At 32.9% G+C, this 27,008-nt stretch overlaps 1 protein-coding gene across 1 annotated transcript in view; it reads left to right on the forward strand.

The window, feature by feature from the left end:
- Reck (Reversion-inducing-cysteine-rich protein with kazal motifs) overlaps positions 1-27,008 on the forward strand; it is a 198,619-nt gene that overhangs the window by 120,849 nt on the left and 50,762 nt on the right. The window contains exon 4 of the mRNA XM_074175981.1: positions 8,075-8,111. Within this exon, the coding sequence (XP_074032082.1) occupies positions 8,075-8,111 (37 nt within the window). The remainder of the gene's footprint in view (positions 1-8,074; positions 8,112-27,008) is intronic.

The raw sequence follows: 27,008 nt of genomic DNA on the forward strand, positions 1-27,008 counted from the left end.
AACAACAACAACTTGAGCATGCACATTAAAAATAACAAAGATAAAAGTTCAGTTTCAGAAAAATCAGGAGTGTATAAATTATCGTGTGGGTCATGTCCGATGTTTTATATAGGTCAAACTGGAAGAACGTTCAAAACCCGCATAAAGGAACACAAATATAGTTTTCAGAACGGAAAAGTAAATTCCACATATACCAGTCATTTAATCTCAGAGGGACATGAGTTCAACCATGAATACGAATCCCTCCATTTCCAGAAGAAAAGTTTGAAACTTAACCTGTTGGAGAGTATGGAAATAAACAAATTCAAAAACTCTCACCATCTTATGAACGATCAAACTGACTTGAATAATTCGCCATTATTGAATCTGTTCATACGCAGGTAATAATAGTAAGGTATATTTACAGGTAGACTTTCGAAAAATGTATTGATACCTGACTTTTCAGGTATATTTTTTCAGGTAGATTTATTACTTAGGTAGACCAATAGGTACTAGGTTATAGTATATAAGGTTGTAATTTAGAAGTAACTCTTAGTTATGCTTGAAGAAGCTATTGTATAGCGAAACTCGTGTCGTGGTTTTTGTAAAACCCTTATAGTGAAAATCATAGAATAAACTCTATTGATTAGTTTTTTTTTTCTCAACAATTCTCAATGGTGTAAAAGATACTATTGACGTCAAGTCAATTAGCTTTAGAAATAATCAATTTAAATGCACAATTATATTATGATCGAATATGAAAGGCAAAAACATCTGCGTAATTCCACCATGCATTATTCAAAAGCGAGTACATTTTTTTCTGCCAAAGGGTTCGCAACAAGTCACATCGTTTCTATAAATCATTCATACTCGGTTCTTCTAATTATCCGCCCACTGGAGTCCAGTTGCCCTCATTCATCAATTCTTTATTAACCAATCAATGAACCATTGTAAAAGAGTAGATATTGATTTATACTTTGTAATGATACAGACACTGTTTGCTCTATATATTCAATACGATGAAGGTAATTTTCTTGGTGTATTCATTTTCAAAAAGATTTTTTGTCAGATCATTTTGATATAAATGTTTATCGAGAGAAAATACTAATATCTAAACACACACCACCACTATACATCTGAGTTTCGGAAGTGAGAGGGGGTGAGTTATTAAGGATGGAAAATGGTTTATCTCCGATTTCCGGCAACACTACAAGTCCTATGGAAAAAAGTTGAATAGCAAAGCTGTAGGTGACAAAAATATCTACAACTTTTGTATTAACAATTTTTCAATATAACTTCAAAATTTATGTGAAAAATCAAAATAACGAAATTTGGAGAAAACTTACCTTTTTATGTACCAAATACACTGTAATTTATTTTATTTGAAATATTCATTTTTTCAAATTACATGCTATCAAAATAGCAACCTAATTTTCAATCGAAAATTCACGCGTCAAAATATCAGCTTTTCTCAGAAAATGCAAAAAATCGAAAAAACTCGAATTCGAATTTTTTTTAACCTTCATGTACAATTTTGAGCTGTTTATTGAAATTCACACTTTATTTACTCAAAAAACATGAGATTCCATGTTACATTGATAAACGAAAAAATTGCAGATTGAAATATAGTACTGTAATTAACAAACAAATAAGTTTATAAAGTTAATATTTAATAAGACATCTGCAATATTTTGAGAAGGTTGTAGAATGTTCTTGAAATGATATTTGTAGATGCCTATTTATTGCTGTTTCGAAATAATTTATATACCTGAGTGACCTACGGAAAATTTTAGCATGAATGAACATGAATCCTTCAAAAACATTCTTGCATGTCTGTATTGTCTTTCCAGTTGCGATACAACATCTGGATTTGCCGGAAAAGGAAAGAAAAGTATCGTAAACTCATTATTAGACGCTGAAAATTTGTCAAATTAGGCCAAATTTTGCAGAGAAATAATTATTTTGTAAAACATAAAAATATAAAACCAAAAACTTAGTTATTTGAATTTTTCACATAAATTTTGAGGTTATGTGAAGAAGTTGTGAAAACAAAAGTTGTAGATCTTTGTATTACTTACAACTTTGCCTTTCAACTTTTTTCCATAGGACTTGTAGTTTTGCCGGGAATCGAGATAAACTATTTTTACCCTTAAAAACTCACCCCTCTCTGTTCCGGAATAGTTCAACCTAGTACCACTAATGAGACCTTAGTGGGTCGAAACAGCGTTGTCTGGTGTTTGATCACAAGTACAACTGTATTGTTATGAATGTGATCATAGTCCGGTCAATTTAGACCTCAAAGCAGTAATGAAATAACAACAATTGCGACAGAGCTAAATTTTGGTGAAGACCATCACCATAAAAAATGAAAATTTGAAAGTCCAAATCTATCCCATGAGCGCTTCAAAGTTATACGGGGTCAAAAGTCAAAATTTCAGGTTTTTTGAGTTTTTCTCGAAAACCGCAAGTTTTATCAAAAAAATACCAAACTTGTAGATCCCAAAATTCTCAACAAAAATGGTCTTTATAATTTTATCTGTAAGTATCACCGTTCCTGATATATCGCAATTGCAATCTATGTAATATGCACACGTTTCCACACCACCTGTGAGGTAGTGTACTTGGCGCGTTTTTTTAACGTGGTTTCCCCAGTAGGCCTATTCCACGAATCGTTATTACGTAATTTTCAGTAACAATACTTATTTGATTGCTTGAAGATTATTCGGGTTGATAATGTTTATGGAGTGTAATTGTCAGTTTGATTTCTTTCAATCTGATTCAAACTCGTCATAGTTAATTTCAACAATCATGTCTTCTGCGATTTCTTCTTCGTCTCCTTCCTCTTCTTCCTCTTCCTCTTCTTGCCGGATGTTCATAAATTGTTCAAATAATGATGTATCAGTTGTCTCTTCATCAGCAGCACATGAATCATCTGTTGTACTCAATTTAACTTGAACAAGAGTGACCTTGGCAATTGGTACACGCAGGTGAACACTGTAACCCTATTTTTCTACATACTCATTTGGCACTACAACCTTTCTTGTAATTGGAAAAAATTGTGTTTAGGAGTTTTTCAGGGGCAGGGGGAGCCAAGTTTTAATTGGTTCCAGAATATTATTTATTAATTTCTAACCTCGGTCTTCATGCCATGCCATGACAAGATAGTTGTACTTGCTTTTTGTTTCGGAAATTTTTGACAAAGGTTAAATATCTGTACTCATCAATGCAATCTACTTTTTTTGGAGCTCCATAAATAGCAAGAAGAAATCGAATTCCTTTCGTAATAATTGTCTGAGGTGGAGAATCAATGTCTGTAAAGGACTGACAGTCCTTTGAATGTATATTTTCTGAATATAATATAGAGTATATACATAAAAGAGACACAAACAGGCATTTTTACTTGCGTAAGTACCTGAATGTGTATAGACGTGGCTAATGTGGGCATACTACATAGAACGTGACCTTTACAATTGCGATATCTCAGGAACGGTGATACTGACAGAAAAAATCATTGATATCATTTTTGTAGAGATCTACAAGTTTAGTCTGAGGTATTTTTCTGATAAAACTCACGGTTTTCGAGAAAAACCCAAAAAACCTGAAATTTTGACCTTTGACCCCGAATAACTTTTGAAGCGCTCATGGGACAGATTGAGACTTCCAAATTTTCATTTTTTATGGTAAAATAAAGGTCTTCACCAAAATTTAGCTCTGTCGCAATTTTCGTTAATTCAATATTGTATAATGACCGGACTATCATCTGTGACGGGTTCGAAGGTGTGTGTTATGCGTTTCTTACTTACCTTACAAGAAACCATCGCATAATAAACTCCCACTTTCTTTGAAAGATTCAATAAATGTTTTCCAATTAAAAAAAAAACTCATGACTATATAAAATCTCATCCCCGATTTTCTAGTTTCTGTTTGGTAATAAATTTGTTATGTATATCCTCATGTTGAAACCATTCTGGAATCATTGAAAAATGTGTTCCTTTTTTTTACTTCTATTATATCATCATTTTTGTTATTTATATTTCATTTATTTATATATTTTTTAAATAATGCATGTATATTAGGATGTCCTAAAGAAATCAATAAATATATATTATTATTATTAATTGACACTTTTTTCAATAGCCATAGAAAAATCAACCTAATAAACTATTATTTGATTATAATATATAATTATATGAAATTAATCATTCGATACATTATATATTTAAGTAGGTTATATTTTTACCTATTTTGAATTCAAAATGTTTCAGTTCGACTTTATTCCGTGTTTCTTCACGGCATTCTTATTTCACAAACATCAACACAATTCAAATGATACGTTTTTTCTCTCATCTCAATCTCTGGTTGTCGCCTTCAGTATTAAAATAGGACTTCCATGTGTTTTTCGTCAGAGTTTATGAACCCTCAAGTTTTGTCATTTCTGAAATCTGCACTATGTTGTAGTCTACAAGAAACCCAAAGTGCATAGAAACCACTTATGAGCGAACTAAATCATGCCCCAACAGACACGGTACTTGTGAAAGTGGGATGAACCTGTCAAACCATACAAATAAGTCAATTTGCCAGATGGCAACGAGTCAAATTCAAACTCCAGAACAGTAACTTTCTGTTTTTGCCTGGAAAAATATTCATCTGAGTTTGAGCTAAGATGAAAATATATAATATGTGTCACTTCGAGAGTCCATTAAACAATTAAAAATTTTGAATATCAATGCATCGAACTTTATCAAATTATATTCCGAAATGCAGGGTATCTGGTAGAAATGAGATGAATGGAATATCACATATTGTTTCCTATATTAAAATTTTGTCAGTAAAGTAGGTACTTGAAATATTTCGGATCAAATGGAGTGGTTCAGTAGTTATGTCAAAATGCTGATCTATTCAAAATTCCTCAAATTCAGGGTAAAATGAGTTGAAGTGTATCCTAGTGATATAATAATTTCATCAAAATCTTTATTGTGATTATGAGTGAGTGCCATTCAATATCGTTAAAAAAAATTTCATGATCATTCAAAAATGGAACACCATGTATTTTATTCTACATGTGATCTAGCGGTTTTATAGCGGATCTAATGTTATACCAAAAATTTCACAATAATAAACTTTCAATATTACCAATATATTTTCATTTATTTTTGGAACTCGCTAACCTGTGTGCTTTTAATGCCGAATAAACTTGTTGATGATGTAAGGCTCTTATATTTTCAATGATCTATATGAATTCTTTTTTTTTTACTACAGTTATCAACATCCTACACATATTATCATTACCTTAACTCCCTGATCGGATTTATATCAATCAGAAATTTCCATTCTAGTAACTCTTGATGATAACTCATGATGGAATTCATCATGAAACATTGTCAATCGCCTTCAAACAAACGTCTTAGCTTCTTGTTCTTTCATCATCTAGGAAGTTAATTATTTGTCTATTGGATTGTACATTATAATTTAGTTCACAAGTACCTTTTAGCTAAAACTTTTTTCTCCGCCCACATGGAATAGCGTGTAGATGATTTTTGAAAAAATTCAAGTGCGGCTTGTAAAAATTGCAAAAGTTATAAAAAAATTAACCAAAAAAAGGAGGTTGCTTTTTTAAAAATATCTCAAAACCTATTTGACATTTTTCAAATTTGAAAGAATATTGGAAAAGAAGACGAAACTTCACAAAAAAAAGCTGTGTCAAAATTTGTAAAACTCACTGAAGGTTGAAAATTCTTCTTTCATATAGGTTCAGAAGCTATATGAAAATGAATTTTCAAATTCTTTATCTGTTTTACTTGTTTATTATCATAAACAAATACTTTTTTATGAGATAATTTGGAAATTTCTTTTGGAAACAATTTTTTATGCAAATTATGAATTTATCAAAATCGTTCTTTAAACGTATTTTTAATCAAACAATTTTTCTGTGACACTTGTAATCAATGTTAATTAATCACTTTTAAAAATAACCATGTATTGTTCCTTGAGAAGAAAAATCTTAGAAACTATGAATGAATTTGGTAAATTTTCTTTTCTCTTTGAATCTTTTTTCAAATTTGAAAAATGTCAAATATTTTTTGAGATATTTGCAAAATACCAAATCCCAGTGTCATTATTTTTACACGCTTTATATTAGCTTCACCTGTATTTGTTTGTAACTTTCAAGCTCGAGATCTGTTTTCCCAGAATTATCGGCATTATTGCTTGATCTATTCGCGGGCAGATGGCGCTGTACGCAACCTTCTTGATGTTTCTTGATTTATTCGCAGGCAGATGGCGGTGTACGAAACTTCCTTAATAGGTTGTTCAAAATAAATAAATATAGTAAAAATAAAAAATAAAAAACACGCTTTCGAAGAACATAAACTTAAAAGTTGAAAATAAATATAAATATTAATAAAAAAACGTGGGCGCTTTGTGAAATATTTTTGTATATCTAGCGCCCACGCTTTTTTCACAATAATACTAGTATTTTTCGATCGTAATTGTTTTAAGCTTATTAAAAAAATACTTGTAACTTTTTAGTTCGATGTTCTCTAAAAGCGTATTTTTTAGTTTTTTAAACTATATTATTCGGGTCGATTTTTCAATTTCTTTCTGACGTTTTGCTGGAGCGAGTGGCTAGCTTCTTCAGAGGTTTATACCGATAACTTGGGATGTATAATCGGAGTTAACCAAACTCCATTCATTTCAGTTATTGTTTATAACTTTTGCAATTTCTGCAAGTGGTTCTTGATTTTTTCAAAAATCATGTACACGCTATTCCGAATCGAAGACATCTCATTCATACTTTTTAAAGGCGGAGAAAAAAGTTTGACCTGAAACGCATTTGTGAATTAGATTGTTAGGTAAATTAATAATAAACTGAGTGACAACTAAATCATTGTATATGGCGCCATTCATTTGTTACTGTGATGAGAAATTTTTGAAACCAATGTGTAGTTCCTTGAAGCCGCTATTTCTGATGAAAAATAATTGAAAACGTATTTCGATTTACCCGGAAATAAAATCCTCAAGTGAAAAAGTTCAAATAGAATTCTGTATTATTTTCAGACCATGAAATTATCTTCAACGATATAACACACGTGACCATCTTCTTTCAAAATGGCGACGTAACCATTTCTTCTAAACTCAATATGGCAGCACTATGACTTCGTTTATAGAAATGTTTTCAAACAACTGGATGTTGTCAGAAATGGAGGATTAGATTTGTTCAGTTTTCAAATGAAAATACAAGAATTGGAAGTTTTTTCAATTCACTTACTTTTCATTAAACTTTATTTATCTCAAAAATTTTATCATTAAGCTTTGTGCAGTTAAACGTTGCATTGATTTTGAAATTGAATTTTTTTTAACCCACTCAAAGGAATAATCCATGAAATTTTTCATTTGAAAGTCATCAATGTTTTCATTTTGAAATCAAGGCTCTTGATTCTACCCATTCCAGATCTTTCGATATTAAATTTTAGAACAAATACATTTTTTTAAACACATTCTTCAATATTTCGAGAAATTAAGAAAGAAAACGCATTCCATAGAGACTGAACATTCATGATTTTACTACATAACCCTTCAATAAATACATGCAGACGATATTGATCTACAAAATAATAGTCCAAGGCCTTAGAGCCATGGGGTACACCTGAAGCTAATCAGTGAAGAATTTTATATTTTGTAGCCTCATTTTTCGAAACTCTATTCTGCTTTGCTTGCTGCTTCTGCATTACGGAAAAAAATCATTTCGTTATCGATGAACTGAAATGATGGGAAATATAATCAGGAATCTTGTGAATTTGAGATGAGAGATAAAAAATCGCTGGTATCACTTATGTGGTATTTTTTATACCTATAAGGCATAAACAATTTGATATACATCAAAGATTTTATAATTGAGAAATCAAAAGGAACGGAGAAACACGAAACGAGTGGGTTATATTTATTTATTAGAATGTTTTTATGTGTCGCTTATACCATGCAGAGAATATCTTGAAATAGCGTAGGCATTTTGTATTGGTACAAGCGTAATATAAATTGACAAATAGATCTTATCTTCGTTATTAATTGGATATTATAACAGTATTTTTATTTGCAGAATTCGTTTTGGGAGTGTCTCAATGCAACGTTCAAAGGTAAGTTAGATAAGGAATGGTCATTATCGCAAAGTGAAGAGTTGTTAAAATGTTTATGGTTTTATACTTCGTCAGTACGATTGTTTAATACGTAAGAACTGAAACGCAACACTTATCTCAAGGTTGAATTTATTCTATTAGAATATCTGGATATCTGCAATAAATGAAGTTGATTCAATTTTTTATTCAATAATGTACAGAGTGCTTGAATCATTCAGGATAATACAAAAATAGAGATCTTATGAAAACTGTAATAATTGAATGTCCCGGGATCTTTCGAACGCTGCACCGCCGCCCGGTTCCTTGTGAATGGGTATCATCAAGGTACCGTATTATCAAATACTTTCCATTCATAAATATTAGAATTTTTTCATTCGGTATTCTTCAAACAATCCCTACAAAAATGTCATAATTATACACTCAACTAGCGAATCACCTTGGTAATAATAATAATAATAATAATAATAATAATAATAATAATATACTTTATTTCAAAAAATGCAGACTAATACAGCTGAAGCAGTAATGAAGACATAGATTGAAAAGGCGTCACAGAGAAAAACATTAAACATTTGTATATATAAAATCTAAAAAAAATTAAATAATAAAGTAGATATAAAATATGTTGCAAAAATATTCATAAACATATATTGAAGACATATAGAGTTGCCTTATCAGCTGGGAAAATTACAATTAAAATATTCACCAGTATTATATGGTTCATTTTCAATAATGATTTTTTTAATTTCTTTCTTGAATTTGCTGATGCCATTGATTGATTTTATTCGAGCTGGCAATTTATTGAAAAATTTTATACACATGTAGTGAGGACTACTTTCTGTTATAGAGAGTCTATGTAATGGATACATGATATTTCTCGTTCTTGTTTCATGCCCGTTTTAATCGCTAAAGTTTTTAATTGGTCTTCAGTTTTCCAGTGTTCAGTGATACATAAAAATAAACAATCATCATGTTCATTCAAAAGTTCATTCAAAAGGATTGATTTTTTATATAGCTTTCAATTTTTTCGGATGTTATGTGTCTTTTGATTCGATATAAGTATAACCATACTTTCCTTTCTACGCCAAAATCTTCATTCGTTTCATTTTCACCCATCGTTGTATTTATTAATTTTTTACGGTTGTTCCGTTTTCTTGAGACTACTTGAAAACCCTCGCCATTGGTTTTTCTACTTTCTAGATTAATTATCTCATTCATTTTAATCAAACATGATTCTTCAACATCATATTTTCGGCGACGACGGTCCTGGTTTTGTTATCGAGAATGACTCACTATTTGTTTTTGAGGTGATGGTAGGATTTCTAGTATCAGCCTTACTATTGAACGATGTATGCGTTTTTGCTATTTAACTATAAGATAGTTTATCTGATATTTCGTTTGTCGGCTTTTTATTTGGTACTATTTCTGAGAGTTTTTGTTCCAAAAAATTAATGTTCTGCTTCAATAGTAGTATATGCTTCAATAGTATTGCGGAGGTGAAATATAGCAGAAGTTCAAGGCACATAGGTTCATAAAATTTAGGTATTTTCAATTGTCATTGTCAACGTTTTATCATTGTGATAGTTATTATAGATTTTTTTGTATAATGTAGATTTCGTTCTTGACTTCGTTCGTGTGAACTGTGCCTTATAATTAATACTCTCGCGTAAATTCCGATCCCGTGGAAACATCTGGATAAAAAGTAGCCTTTACTACTTTTGTATGATAAACATTTCTAATAGAGAAAATATTATTGGAATTGGTTTAGTAGTTTCATATAACTTTTCACATATAGTCAGTTGGTATACTTGAAGACTGGCTATAAATCAACTCATCTAAAAGAACCATTTAATTTATAGCCAGTCTTTAAGTATGCCCACTGACTATATGTGAAAAGTTTTCTTTCCGTATACGAGGAATTGGGCAAAATTCGGATATGCGGTTGGTTACCTTGTTTACAGGCAGATGGGGCGATGACTAACCTTGTTGTTTGTTGTCCGCTTCAGCCTAGTTCAAGGAATGATACTCTCTGAAGGAATTATCGAAAGTCATCGACTTTATGTTGATGATAGACACTACCTTGCACTGACGAGTGGCCAAACAGCCCGAAACCTGTCTGCAAGTGTATTCCAATAATTGAAAATTTATTGCGGCAGTTGTATCGCCAACAGCATATGCAGTAATAACTTCTGTACAGAATCCTGCATTGACACCTGTCGGATATGACTCAGCGCCCATCGTGGTATTTGCCAGGGAAGTACTTGTTTTCTGATAGGTGTCAGTCCATTAACATACAGTGTAGGAAGTTGAGACTGGCCTGAACAAATTGTTCTTTGAGATGATTTGAGTTTCATATACTATAGATTATAGCTGACCTTATTTCGTCTGCCTTGCTGCAGAGTCACTGGTAACCATGGTGCTAGAATAACTGTTACTGCAAGAAAAAAATGTATATTCAAATATAATTGATAAAAACAACATTTCTCTTATATCGTCAGATAACACTCTGAGATCCTGCTCACCAGGAACGTTCATGTTTACACCTATTACCAATTGGGAAGTCTTCAATGGTATTCACGGTTTAAAATAATCTAATTAAATTGATATCGATCATCTCAACAGTGAATAAATAAAGGCAACTGGTGATCTGATTTTTGTTCAAATTGTATGAAAAGGCTCATTTCCAGACACATTTAAAATGAGTAAGGTCATTCCAGTTTTTGGAAAATGCGACAAGAATATTATCGAAAATGATTAACTCAATATACTTCTGTTCGAAAATTCATATACTTTTTGAAATTGTTATCAGAAACAGGTTAATTTATCTTTTAAATCCTGATCAGTATGGTTTCCGTATGTCTTGCTCCACTGTATATCAGCAGGTGTACGTGTGATGAGAAACATTGTCGAAGGCTTCATAAAGTTAGTAAATACGGGGTTACAGGTGTAGTTCTCTTACTTTCCACATCATATTTATATAATCGATAGCAATCTGTTGATTTGGTAGACAGCCGTTGATATCGGTGTTCTACAAGGATCTGTGCTGGGACTTCTCCTGTCTATAATTCTATAATGTTTTTCTTTCCTCCAAATCTGTCATCTATTCTTTGTTCATATAAATACTGGAAGAAAATCAGTAATCATTCCAAAATCTGCTTGAAAATGGTTCATTGCCAATCTTCTAAAATTCAATATGGAAAAACCCAAAAGCCAATATTTTGTTTCAATAATTCAATTGTGGAATAAAAAACTGCTCAACAACATGGTAGAAATCCGGATGACTGCCTTAATAGGGCATGTCACATAGAATAATCGAATATAAAACTGTCCAAATATCTATTTTTATTCGTTTTTTCGACATTTTTTTTCTCGCATACTACACTCTTCTACTTATCAGCTTCGGAACTTTTTTGGGGAAAATCTATTTCAGATGTAAATATATTCGCAATGAAAATTAATAAGATTATTTCTAATGGGAGATTTCATGAATAAATCAATTTTTATTTTTTATTGCTGCCGGTACATAAAATTGAGGAAAATTTCATCAATCTAATCAACAACTTATTCACTCTTTCATGATTTTGATACACGTGGTGCTAATCTTAGACCTGCTAGATACACTGTGAAAATTTTAAAAATTTTCTAGAGGTCAATGTATACCATATATTACCAACAACCATCAAGAACTCAGACCATACACTAAGGAAAAAAATTGAAACTACGACTTCGAATGAAATCAGATTTTTGTAAAGTTTCCAGGAAATTTTCTCTACTATAAATGGAAATTTCACAGCAGCAGAAGTCCTATATTTAGTAGGACGTATCAAATTAGGGGTTTCATCGAATATTGACAGTCAAAGGGGTCAAAACTGTTCATTTCATTCTTCAAATGAAAATTCCAAATGAATCTGGCTGTTAGTCCATCACCGAAGCATTCTGATGGTTATTTCTCAAACCTCAAACACCCACATCAAGCTCAGTTCCGTTCACTAGAAATGTAAATATTCCCACAAGTATATTTACAATAATAATTCATGAAATCATCACTTACGTTTCCACTCACTTAGGATTCCACTCAGTAAATCTCAATTGATCATTACCCCAAATTAGTCCTTCAACAACTAGAAATATGCTTCAATTGTGCTGAATAATTTCTGTCTGTATGTTCAATTATCCACCTACCCGCACAACCAATTTGTCGACCACTTTAGAAAGGGGTAAATCAACGGTTATGTTTTTTACGACTTCGTTTATTAACGACATCTTCATTATTATTGATGGTGCCAGAGTAAACATTCTGTTACTGAACTTAATCAGCAAGCTCAAGCTCAATTCATGTAGATGATTTTTATTTACTTTCGTTTCATAGTGAATCTTATGAGTGTGAATAATTTTACTTAGTACAGTCAATAGAGAAAATGTATCCCGTGAAGTTTTTTGAACAGTCCATGTACGCTCATGAGTTCATGTGAACTACTTGACTGAATATTATCAACCGATTTTGCTGCATAAATGCACATTGATTCACGGAAAACGTTACCGTTCAGATGCAAATCAAGGAGACAACGTGCCAACATGCATTATTACTAAATTCTATGTTTTGAAATTCAGATACTAACACAGGTCACGTAAAACGAAAAATGTGCATCGATTGTTAATGTTATTGAATATGAACAAAAGACAGTTTCTGGCAACGATAATGAAGATAATGATAATGTTTATTCACAGAAATGCAATGACAATATGCTAGAACATAAAACAATTTGTGAATAAACTAAATAATCACTGAAACTTTCAACTATATACAACTTTCGCGTGTTGAAATCAATAATATTTGAAAAGACTCATAGGTAAAAGTAGATACTGTAAACGTATACAGGGTGTTTCCTTACTACAGTACGAAACTTCAGATGGTGATTTGTTATGTCGTTGACAAAAATAAATATAGTTTAAAAAAACTAAAAAACACGCTTTTGAAGAACATCGAACTGAAAAGTTAAAAATATTTTTTTTTGAATAAACAGTAACGATAGAAAAAAAAAACTAGTATTAATGTGAAAAAAGCGTGGGAGCTTTGTGCCATATTTTGTGTGTATCTAGCACCCACGCTTTTTTCACAATAATACTATAGTATTTTTTCGATCGTTACTGTTTTAGGCTTATTTAAAAAAAATATTTTGAACTTTTTAGTTCGATGTTTTTTGAAAGTGTTTTTTGTTTTTTTTAACTTTATTTTTTTTTACTTTTTAATTTCATATGCTATAAAATCGTGTTTTTTAGTTTATCAAACTATATTTATTTTTCAAATCAATCTGTTGATTTGATATGTAAGTAACTGAATTTTTCAGGTGTATATTTTACGATAACGTTCTCATTGTTGATATCCATATTCTGGTTTGCTTTCAAATAATCGAATTAGATTTTAAAATGTATGTTTCGTTTCATTCAAAACTTTTTTCTGTATTAAATCACGGGTAATTGAAAATATTTAAATATCTAAATATTCCATCTGTAGTAGGGGAGACCGGGGCAAGATGAAGTTCGAGGCAGCACGCCATTCGCACGAACTTCACTCTCCGCTAGTGTGTCCAAGCAGAGCGAACAGGTTAGAACTCGTTTTTGCGTTGCAGAGAGAAAAAAGTGATATTGCAAGTATTTTTACGCGATATTTGATTCGAAAACTGATGTACAGACATGTAAGTACCTGTGTTAAAGTATTATTTCAATCCCGAGCTTATTATAGTAGTCCAAAACATTAAATTCGAACCAGATTTTTTCGCCGGTGCGTCATCTTTTTTACCTACGTATGGATCGGGGCAAGATGATCGGGGCATAATGGGATACTATCCCGTTTTGCCCCGCCCTTGTGATTAAAATAACATTTTCTATGTACTGATAATCAAGTGACTGAAAAAGGTAAAAAACAAATAAAGAAACCTTGAAAAAAGACTACAAAGAAGATTAAAAAGACAACTGACAAGGAAAACCTGCAGAAAAAGCGTCAAACCAAAAGGTGCAAAAAAGAAACTGAATCGGAAGATAGTTCATCCCAAGAAGAGGATGATGACTGTGCTTGCATCTATTGTGGGTACTTATACTCAGATTCAACCGAAAGTTGGGTTATCTGCGGCGTGTGCCACGGTTGGGCGCTTAATTCATGTGCCGGAGTAGATGAGGAAGATGAAGAGGCACAAATTTGTGAACGGTGTCTACCCGATTAAAAAGCGTACTCGTTTTGCCCCAGAGCGTTTCCCATCTTACCCCAGTTATGGGGCAAAACAAGAAATTTGCCGAGTTTATTTTTTCATTATTTGCCAAAAAAAGTTCTGTGACTTTGCATGCTACAACGTTTAATTGTGAAAGAGAAATGTATAATGGTTACCTCTTTTGTTAAAGAATGTTATTAAAGAGCATGTCATAATGCACCTCTCCGGAATATTAATTATTAAGCATAATATTAATTATTATGCTTATTCCACAAGCATACTCCACCCCGGAGTATGCTTGTGGAATTTTTTCCTGGCTCTGTCTGCAGGTGGCGCAGTGGTCATCCCACTAAATCAACTGTAGAGATATTCTATGGCTAGCTGGAATTATTTTCATTTGGTCGTGATTACCCAGACGGTTCATACCGTTCTGAGGAGACCATGTCCTGTACTGTTGATGGGGCAATCATCCCGAAACCGGCCTATCGGTTGGTTGGATCGAGATATATATATATATATATATATATATATATATATAATATATATATATATATATATATATATATATATATATATATATATATATATATATATATATATATATATATATATGCACACATATACTATACATATACAGACATATACAGATACACATATACATATCTTTACACACACATACATATATAAGGTACAAATAATGTTAAAATACTCAAACACATATAAATTTGATTGAAGATATCATACAATAAAAAATATCAAAATAGTTTAAAATGTACAAATGCATACTTTGTTTAATGAAAAATACAAAATAAATTAGAGAAAGCGTTCTTCATAGAACTCTTCTAAATTATAATAGGGTCTACCACATAATAAGTCTATTACTGATTTTCGAATTACACAGTTATCTTTTAAAATTTTAATATGGTCAGGTGAATGATTAAACATCTTGAGACCATTATAATATAATATAGAGTCTTTGACTAGAGTAGAGGCTGGTATGGGTAATCTTAGGTCGTTAGATTGATGAATGTCATAATAATTGGAGTAACCGTTAAATATCAATTTATGTTTGCTAATTAAACATACTGTTTCTAAAATAAAGATTCCAAAAATTGTCAAGATTTTATGTAATTCAAATAGGGGTTTGCAGGAGTCTCGACTTTTGGCATTACACATGAATCTTACAGCCCTTTTCTGAATAATGAACACCGTCTGCATTTGAGTTTTGCAACATACTCCCCAGAAAGGAATTCCATACCTTAAATGTGACTCAACAAGTGAGAAATAAGCCGATTTTGCGGCAGACAAACCAAGATCTTTATATGTTATTCTCACTGTAAAACACCCTGAAGCTAGCTTTTTATTGAGGGTTACAATGTGATCGGCGAATTTGAGTTAATTGTCAATTATTACCCCCAAAAATTTGGTACTAGGCCTGTTTTCAATTATCCTGTCCGCGTCCTGTGTTGGTAAAGGAATGCTGTCAAAAAAGCAGCGGAATGATATTAAATTTGTTTTGGAAACATTGAAAGACAGCAGATTAGAGTCGCACCACTTTTTTATTGTTTTCATATCTGCATTTATATTCTCATGGAGATTACATAAAGTTTTATCACGCCACAATATTGTGGTGTCATCAGCAAATAGGGTAAATTTTCCTTTTATATCGATAGATGCTAAATCGTTTATGTATAGCAGGAAAATTATCGGTTCCAGTATTGAACCTTGTGGTACGCCATTTTTTATTTCGCTTTCTGATGAGGATGATGAGGTTTTCACAATCTGACTTCTTCCTGTGAGATAATTTTTGAACCACTTGTGAGTAATTCCACGGATGCCATAGTGATATAGTTTTCTTAGTAGTATACCATGATCTACACAGTCAAAGGCTTCAGCAAAGTCACAGAACACTGCTGCTGATGACTCTTTTTTTATTAATGTTTTCATAAACGTCATATAACAAAGAAAAGATACCATCATGGGTGTTCTTTTTTAATTGAAAGCCGAACTGGTTGTTGCTTATGACACTAGTTAGTTTCGAGTAATTCAAAAGATAAAGAATATATGAATTGAAGGAGTTATATTTTTAGGAGTGATTAATTTTTTGGGAAAGAAAGTTTTTGGCTTGCTACTACTCCATCTGATGGAGTAGTAGAAAGTGATTAATTTTTTGGGAAAGAAAGTTTTTGGCTTTCTACTACTCTATCTGATGGAGTAGTAGAAAGCCAAAAACTTTCTTTCTCAAAAAATTAATCACTCCTAAAAATATAACCCCTTTAATTCAAATAAGATTCCTCTTGGCTGGGATTAAATCAAATAGGTGAATGAATGTCATTACGATGTCATCGATGACATAAGCAGGTCAAGCTTATTCCGTGACATTCAAAATCGTAATTCATGAATGAAGTGTGTGTATTTTCTATAATGTTATCCAATTTGGTACTGAAGAGCCTTAGGGCAAGTGTCTTAAGGCGAAACATCGGTGTATACCAGTGAGGGTGACAGTGTTCTATGTGAGTACAATTTATTACCATTCATTCAAAGTAGAACTCATGTGAATGATATCTGATTCTTATTCCACAACAAATGTTTGAAATACAAACTGAGTAGAGAAAAGTATCTTCTGTATAATTAAGTGTTCATATAGAAGTATTTGTTTCGAAAGAATTATTTTCTTTCGTGTAATTCAATGTTTATATGAAAGTATCTGTTTCAGGAGGACTTTCTTTACAGTTTGTGTCTGAAAGTTACTTCTTTGCATGATCTACACATTCATGTATAGAGTTTCAAATTGATTACTTCCTTCCTTTCTTTGGAAGATTCTCTCATCCCCTTTTTTTTGTATCAGATGGAGTAGTAGAAAGCCAAAAACTTTCTTTCCCAAAAAAAAAAAATAAAGAATATAATTGTGATTCACAAGGTGATAACGAAAAAAATATCATATTATAATAATGCAAATCGAAAGGATTTGCCGTTCTTCAACATTTGTCAGTTTGTGACCAACTTTGTCACATCTGGAATAACAATAGGATGAAATTCAATAGAACTTGTCACATTTATCACCAGTCATCGTTTGAGGTGGCTTAGTCGTCATTTAATGCTCAGGACCGTATTGTGAATTTGCCTTCATTCATGTGGCACAAACTGATGTGCTTTCTATTTGTTCACATAAAATTTTACTTTTGTATTTTTTACTAAGACAACACACAATATGCCTTATTATTCTCGAAAAATACTGGGCAGATTTAGTTTACTACTACTTTAACGTTGTAGCGGTTTAGGTACAATAAAGAAACATCTACAATATGTTCAAAATTTATTATACTACAATATAATACTAATACAATACAACGATAAAAATAAAATAAAAACAACAATGAAAATGAATATGTTATTGAAAATTATACACACAAGGATATGAATATTTTTCGAATTTTCTAAGAGTTTAATCCACGAAAGCTTTTCGTCTCATGTGAAGAATATCTAATAGTAAACATTAACGATTCTGAAGAAAATTCAACAGATTCTTTTTTCACCTTGCTCTTCAGGTCATGAACATCAACGATTTGTAATCTTCAAATAAATTATCAGTATAATAATAAATGCAATTGTTCGAGTAATCCTGGAGATATTGGGCCAATGTGGGTCCAAATCATTTTTTTAGTTTCTTTTATAGAATTCTTCTTTCACTTTCCAGAATTTGCGTTGTACCATTCTGAAATTTCTGGAATTGTCTTTTTCAATTGGTTAATAATTTCAAAAACGAGCTTCTATAAGTTTTGTGTTACAATAATTCTAACATGATCAGTATACGTTTGTGAGAGCCATTTTCGTACTACTTCAGAACAGGAACTTCTAAAGAAAGCAAGTTATTGGCTTTTTACTTCTCCATCTTCATACAAAAAATGTGAGAAAAAGATGGAGAAGTGAAAGCCACCTTGCTTTTCCAAAAATTAATCTCTACTTTCAATTTAAACAAGATTCTCATGGCTGGGATAAGATCAAATAAGCAAATGAATGTAATTACGTACTGTCATCGATGACATGAATAGATTTAACCCATTCGTGACATGAATTCCCAATTTTATGAATGAGTTGAGTGCTTCATCTCATAGTGTTATCCAGAATGGTGCTGAAGAGGAATAAAGGCAAATATCTTATTCCGAAACATCGATGTCTGCTATTGAAGTTGACAGTGTTCCATGTACAGTTTGTCAAATCTAGGAAGAGGCTTGAGAACTCTCTCTCTCTTTCTCTTGCTCTCATAGTCCTCTGACGAACGCACACCTAGTGAGCGGGTCCATAACGGAATTCAGAAAGCTCTTTATATATTTGACAAGCTGTAGGTGGAATTATACCTCTTTTACATACTATATTGTGTAGCAATCCAGTGAATGATATCTCATTCAATCCCATGGCGAATGTTTGGAGTACAAACTGAATAGGAAAAGTGTTTTTTGTATAATTCAATACAAGAGTAGTTGTTTCGAATATACTTATTCTTTCGTGTAATTCAATGTTTATATGAAAGTAGCTCTTTCAGGAGGTTTTTTTTTTCAGTTTGTGCCTGAAAGTTACTTCTTGGCATGATCGACACATCCATGTAGAGTTACTTATTTTCAAATTGATTACTTCCTTCCTTTCTTTGAAAGATTTCCACATTTTTTTGTATCAAGATGGAGTAGTAGAAAGCCAAAAACTTTCTTTCAATTTAAAGGAAATTCTACTCATAGTTCTGCAGGGAATTTTTAACCTAACTTGTTATCGCAAGATAATTATCATTTTTAAAGTACCTAAATGTGGAATAATACTTTGAAATTCTTTAAACCTAGCTGATTTTCTTTCTACCAATGTTCTGAAAGGGTAGAATAATTCGTTTGGTTGAATAATGTTAACCCTCTGAGGATACAATGAAAATCAGTTTAAAATATATGTTCTTGAATAAAAGTTATAGAAATGTGGTTATTCAGAAAATATTCAGAATTCTTGAATCTAATAATTTTCAAGCATTCCAAAATATTGAGTTTTAAACATTTCTCTTCCAAATGCCGAACTCATGTCCCCTACTGAATAAAGGTTTGCAAATGTGGAATTGGTCTTCACATTCAAGAAAGTACGTCTATGTTCTTTCATTCTTTAGGTAAAGTTTCTCCTTACTTGGCCAATGTACTCAGGTGAATCAGTGGTCATTAGTTAGGTAGAAAGTATTAACACGTCTGAGGAAGCTGTTGTATAGAGAAACACGTGTTTCGATTCTGTTAACTGTTCAGTGAAAATCCCAAAGTGTTAGGTTAGGTTAGGTCAGAAGTGAGTGGGTTTATTCGATCCTCCATCGCAACCCGCAAGGGTTTAGTGTGACTCACACCTATTCAAATTCGACCAAATAAATCAAGCTTTTTATATGGTGAGTGATCTTTCAGGTCAGATGATAAGAGTGTGTCTCTGCCAAACTCTGGAAACCTGATTTGGTCTGCAGCGGGGCAGGCACAAAGTATATGCTCTGCTGTTTCATCATTTTCTAACCAGAGGTGACACACACTCTTAGGCCTGTTAGACATCGTACTTCATCCCTACTGTAGTCCAACAACTGTTTGGTTTCAAATTTCGAAGGATGAATGAATGCCTTGGAGTGAGCCAATCCTGGACGATTTTGCCAGAAGTCATTCAAGTGTTCAATGCCGGTGTGGCTAGGAATCCAGATCGGAGACAATTTGTTGAGTCTTTATATTTAGACCAATTTAGACATTGCACAGCTTCTAACGCTGCTTGACTATCCGAGAAAATTTTTATTGACTTGTGTATGATGTTGTTGAAATGTGATTGAAATGTGATGTAATGTGAATTGAAAAACGAAACATTTGTTTTTCCTGCAATAGAGCGCCAAAATGAAAAGTTGAGTAGCGAACACTCACATGTCTGAATTCCTTATGGAATTACCTTTTCAATGCTGTGTTACACTTAGTACTTTCCCTAATCAAATTGTATGAGTGACCAAGGGGTGGAGAGAGAAGTATGACACTTGAGGTAACGATAGGATTTATCCTTCTTGGATTTAAAATGGACGTGTTTTTGCATTATGTTCGCAGTAAATGTGTTTTGAAGAATTCGTTTTCGTTGTCGGGTTAAATCGAACCATAATTACAAATTTTGTCCGCCATTTTGGAGCCACCATCTTGATTTTTTGCATTGAAGAATAATTCATAATTTTCGACCCTGAAAACCACCACTTATCAATTTTGAATAAAATCGGACCATAATTGCAAATCTTTTCCGCCATTGTGAAGCCGTCATCTTGTATTTTCCTCTAGAAAAACTCCATTATGCATTGTCACCGAATTTATGTCAAATTAGCTTGCGAATGAAGTATTATAATTTGGAATACGGAACATTTTTTTTCCGCAAGAAGGCGCCATAATCGAAAGTAAGGTAACTAAAATTGATATGGCAGAATTTCTTATGAAATTACCTGTTTAACGATGTGTCACACTTACTACTTTCCCTATTCAAATTGTTTGGGTGATAGTCACCGAGGGGTGGGAGAAAAGGTATGACAGTTGAGGTTATGATAGGAAGATGTCCCTCTTGAATTAAAAATCGACGTGTTTTTGCATTTTTTTCAGAACACATGTGTTTTGAAGATATTCGATCTGTTTAGTTTTCGGTGCCCCACCCTGTATAAACATTGAATTACACGAAAGAAAAATTATTTCGAAACAAATACTTTTATAAGAACACTGAATTATACTGAAAACTCTTTTTTCTACTCAGTTTGTATTCCAAACAGTCGTTATAAAATTGAATAAGATATCATTCACAGGGTTTCTACACTATATACTGAATGAATTATTTTATATGTATAGTCGTACTTCAGAATTGAATAAATTGAAATTGAATTGAATGTTTCATGAATTCGTTGTGAATGAATATTCTTTTTGTGGCTATCGTTAAATCTTGGCATCCTCAGTTCGGGTCTGCTAACAACATCTATTGCCTATCGGTTATTCAGTTCTATTTTGAAGTTCAGCCCACGTCTTCTTTACGGAAACAGAATTTAAAACAATCATAAATACAAATATATTTCAATAGAATTTATAAGTGAAATGGGAGGGGACTCTTTAACATTCCGTTTTATTCAGTAACGCAACAATTACGTTTTCGAGTTTTTTTTATCGGCTGGGGTGTGGCAGGATTTTTACTTGTAAAGCATCTCTGTCAAATCTTTCTTCGGATTTTTCCATTCGTCGTCGTTGAGAAGACATGAGGAAATGAAATCACTACATATTATAAATTGAGTCAGTAGTCATTTGTTATCGGGGAGAAATCGGGGCGGAGATGCTACCCTGCTAATTTGTATCGAAAACACTGCGCAATTCCTTTGAAATCTTCCTTACTTATCTGTTTAAAAAAATTTGTTTTGTTTAAAATCTATTTTTCAGTTAACCAGCTGTCGCACCCCTATGAACGACAACTCTCAAGTCGAAACTTGTGCGAGCTAAGGACTAACGAGGTCTTACCTTTTAACGTGTGATTCCTAACACGGTTCCAGAATCATCCCAGCTTCAACCAGATAAAATCTCTCGAGAAAAATATCTGGTCGAGGCAGGAATCGAACCCACGGTCTTCCGATCGTAAGTCGGGCGCACTACCACCGCGGCCAATTCCACAACATTCCACAACAATTCTTATTCATACTATTACTGAGCGTCTTTTATTTTCTAATTCCGGATGAGTATTCCCGTCAAAAACTGTAGATTGAATAAAGCTGTTTGAGTAATTGCCACTATTGGTATTCTGTGTGACCATGATCATTTTTCAACTCATCAATAGATTATTAATGTATTACATTATTAGTGCTGATGGAATCCACATCTACCCGTTTTAATATTCAATATGTTGTCATTTAGTATGTATACGGCTCCTTTGAAATTCTTTTTTAAATACTCTGATAAGTGCTTCTCCCGACTAGATTATTTTTTCTAACGAGTAACAATAATGATAATAATAATTTGTCATTTGCATTTCCTCTTTGTCAGTCTTCCATCTGTTATAGTACTTTTTTGAAGTACTTATTCAGTCGAAAATCATTCTTTCCAAATTCCAAATCATTGTTGATTTCAATTTCTAAAACTTGATGCACATTCAATCAGTGTTTCAACGTTTTCGTTTTCACATGTATGAAATGTATTTGAGGTTCCTTCATCCTGTGACTACAACACTATTAAAATTTTTTGAAAGGAAGGTTTTGGCTTTCTACCTCTCTATCTCTAGACAAAAAAGGTGGGAATCTTTCAAAAAAAGAAAGAAAGCAACACATTTCAAAATATAATAAGATGTGAAGATGAAGAAGCAATAAGACAAGTGCCTGATTCCGAAACATCAATGTCCGCCATTGAGGATGACAATGTTCCATGTAACTGAAATATTACCTCTACACTATATTGTGTAGCAATCCTGTGAATGATATCTGATTCAATTCCAAAACGAATGTCTGGAATCGAAAACACTGTTTTTGTGTAATTCAATGTTCATAGAAATGTTTTTAGGAAAATATGTATTTTTTCATGAAAATCAATGTTTATATGACAGTTGTTTCGAGAGGGTCTTTCTCCAGTTTTTGTCTGAATGTTACTCCTTTACCTGATCTACACGTTGGTGAATAGTTTATTTTAAAATTACTTGCGTTCTTTCTTTCTTTGAAAGGTTCCCACATTCTTTTTGTGTAAAGATGGAGAAGTAGAAAGGCAAAACATTTTTTTCTCGAGAATTAATCTCTCCCATAAATAGACCCCTTCCAATCCAAACAAGATTTCTATATCTGGGATTGAATCAAATAAGCGAATTAATGTCATTATGTACTGTCATCGATGATATGAGTAGATTCAACTCAATCGTAATTTTATGAATGAATTGATGTTTCTCGTTATAATGTTATTAGGTGCTGAAGAGGAAATAAGTATTTTTTTTCATGTAATTCAATGTTTAAATAACAGTAGTTATTTCGAGAGAGTGGTTTCTTTCAGTTTGTGTCTGAAATTTACTTCTTTGCATGATCTTTACATCTTTGTGAATAGTTTATTTTGAAATTAATTGCTTTATTTATTTCTTTGGGAGATTCCCTAATCTTTTTGACACGCTTTCATAAGCTTCACCTGTATGTATGTTTGTTTGTTTGTAACTCTCAAGCTCGGGATTTGTATTCGACAGAATTATCGATATTATTGCTTGATCTATTCGCGGGCAGATGGCGTTGTACGTAACCTCCTTGATATATCGACATTATTGCTTGATCTACTCGCGGGCAGATGGCGCTGTACGGGGAAGGTACGCTGTACCTCCTTGATATAATTCAAACTCACCTTACATGTATTTTTTCATTTGAAAAAATTATTTTTTTTAATAACACGCGCGCCTGTTGCCTTTTTTGTAACCCTCCTATACGCACCTGCTGCCTTGGGCTTGGTAGGTGATTTTCAGGCTCCCTCTCCGGAATCGGAAAATATCAATAGTCATCTTTCTAAACAATATACGGCTGATTGATCCGAAAGCTCAGATAAAATAAACATAGTTTGAAAAGACTAATGAACACTCTTCTAAAGAATATCGAACTAAATAAAAAATATTCTTTCAAATAAGCTTCAAACAAGAACGAACGAAAAATACTATTATTATTGTTTTAAGCTTATTTAAAAATATTTTCAACTTTTTAGTTCGATGTTCTTTGAAAGCATGTTTTTTAGTTTTTTAAATTATATTTATTTGTATGAAGATGGAGAGAATTTAGTGTTAGATCTCCATAATTTGTACTAGAAATGTGTCATGAACATATCTCCTTTCTTCAATGGAACCACCAACACTGTGGCCGGTGGTGGTCCCATTGGCAGCTATTGCCTTGGACAACCTTTCATCCAAAACAAAGTATTAGGGAAAGTCAGTCGTTGTGTAACTTGATTTCGTCCAGTACACAAAATACCTTTTTGGAAATCTCGCCAAATCATGGGATACATGAATCTTCAGATGAACAAATCTGAGGGATATATTATTCTTGCGAATCTTCAATAGTGTACATAGGTATAGCGGCTTGATCTTGATTGGTGTCAAAAGATTGATCTCTTTTCAAAGTGTAAAACACACACAAAGTAATTTTGTGAAACCTTCCTGTGTTTCATTTTCCTGAGGTGAATATATCAATCTTCTGTTCGTGAAGGTTTGCCTTCAAATTGACTGTGCCATTCCATTGGTCTCCAAGTAAAATCTTCATCTGGATGTTGTTGAATTCTTCCGCCAAAGCATGGTTGATAAATCAACTGAATCATTTTACAACACTGATTATTATGTACAGGGTCTTTGCGTTAACGAGTTTAGGAGTTTCGAAGCAAAATTTTCTCCCAGTTGTGTACGTTTTCGATTGTGTGTATTCTCTATGTCTCTATGCCTCGACGCGTTGCTATTCGAATTCTAGGTAGCGTCATCTGAAAAGGACTTTTACTATTAAAAAATAATAATGAATGCGAAACCTAGAAGTAGAAGAATGAAAAGTAGTAGAAGGGGAATATTTGGATGAGTAGGTGAGGATGTGAAATGATTATGAGCAAAAATGGTAATGAAATGAATTTGAATGACAACGATATTTTTCATCGAACCTTTCAACCCAAGCTAGCTTCCTTATCCTTACTTCTTGTCACCATTCGAAGTAATTAAGACGATTGCAGACCGATAAAATTTCCCATTAAAGAGGTTCCAATCATTCACAGTTATACAGAGATTTAATTAAAAACCGTTCTAAGCAAACATGTACGATTTATCTCCGGTAGAGATGGTGCCCTCCCTCCTAACAGTGGCGGATCTAGGGTGATCATCAGATGGGGGCATGCTCAAGAATATAAAAGATTTTTGATGTTTGAAAATGAAATCATAGAAAAATTTAATTGAGAATATACATTGAAATGAAGAAGCAAAAAAAATATTCTTCCATATCTCAACGAAAAATATAATTTTTGTTTTGGGAAAAAAAGCTTTTTGGGTTTCTACTTCACAATCTTAATACAAAAAATGTCTGGAACTTTCGAAGATATCATGCATAGAAATAACTTTCAGATAAAATCTGAAGGAAAAATGTCCTTTTGAACAACTACTCTCACATGAACATTGGAAAACAAGAAAATTACTTTTATCCATTCAGTTCATACTCCTAACAGTCGTTACGGATATTTGAAACGTAATATATGAAAACTATATAAAAAAACATCATGTAGCGTTCTTATGGATGCCATCTGTTTCGATTCCAGTGAATGGAAAAAAGTGATTCAATGTTGATATGAAAGTAGTTATTCTGAATGACATTGTCCATCCAAGTGATTCAATGTTCACGTGAAAGTAGTTAGTGTCTTATACAAACTTGGTAGGATAGAGATCAAGAAGATTGTACTAAAACGAATGCGCATATTTAGTTTAGAGAACGAATAAAATATAACATTTATTTCAGAGAAATCCCAGAATCATATATAAAAACTCTCTCATCGTTTTCTATAAACTTCAACTGAAGGGGAAGGGGCGTTAGAAACCCTCTGCCGAGTGAGGTGTTATCCGTGGAGGTCAGATTGAAGCCTTATCCTGAGGCCTCATGCCAAAAGGGTAACTCTTAGGTAACTCAGTGTAACCAACGGAATTCGGGGCTCAGACGTCATGTATCTTCTTCCTTTCGCTACTTGTGTACCATGAGGTGACCAAAACATCTGGAAGAGGAGATGAACTTCGGCAGAACTATCTCAATTGTCGAATCAAGAGAAAGAGCTTCGCAGTCGGTCAACTTTCAGCAGAGCTGGAAGATTCGGTCAGGAAGCGACTCATCCCCTCTTCAAGAGCAGGATATCTTATGAATCTATCTGCAAAAAATTATCTTTTTTCAGTACAAAACAAAAGCACTTCATAAAAATCCTTAATGCGCTCTCAGAGCGGTGCCTGTGCGAAAGAAGCGATTCACATTGGATTTGAATCGCTGGAGATTAAATCCATTTGGAAAAACGTTCTGAGGAAGTTTATTCCACATAAACTCTTGGTGAAATCAAATGTGTTAAGTCACTTGAACACTTCTCGTGAAAGTATCTATAGAAGAGAGACAAATTTCCAACCTTTCTTCGATGTTCCAGACTATCAAGATTGCACGTGATGTTCGCGTCTGCAATCAGGTGGATGGCTATTTTCTGGATTGAATCCAGCAAATTTAGGGTATGTTTGACCTGAGCGACATCATTGTGCCAAGAATTGGTGTCCGTTTTAAATCCCAACACACTTATTGAAGCAAAAAGCTGAATTGTCTGACCTGACATCATTATATTCAGTTTGGAGATATTTATCTTCTTGGAGAAAACAGATGCTGGGTTTTTGTGGCATTGAATTGAACCTGGTTACTTTCATCCCAATTCGAAATCACATATAGATCCTGATTAAGATATGCAACATCCTGCTGCCGGTGAAGATGTGACACCGTAGCCGATGTCCTGGAATTCAAATGGAATGACGAGACAAGTGTGCTGTCGTCAGCAAAGCAATATATTGGATTCTTGGTTTTTTCCAATAAGTCGTTGATATATAATAAAAAGAGGATTGAGACAATATGGATCTCTGGGGAACACCATCATTGATGGTGAAACTATTCGAGAGATATCCATCGACGGACAACTTGCAGGGAACG

The sequence above is a fragment of the Leptinotarsa decemlineata genome, unplaced genomic scaffold, assembly GCF_025532065.1.
Source record: "Leptinotarsa decemlineata unplaced genomic scaffold, Ldec_3_MD MMD2_tig00001393_RagTag_RagTag, whole genome shotgun sequence".
NCBI lineage: Eukaryota > Metazoa > Arthropoda > Insecta > Coleoptera > Chrysomelidae > Leptinotarsa > Leptinotarsa decemlineata.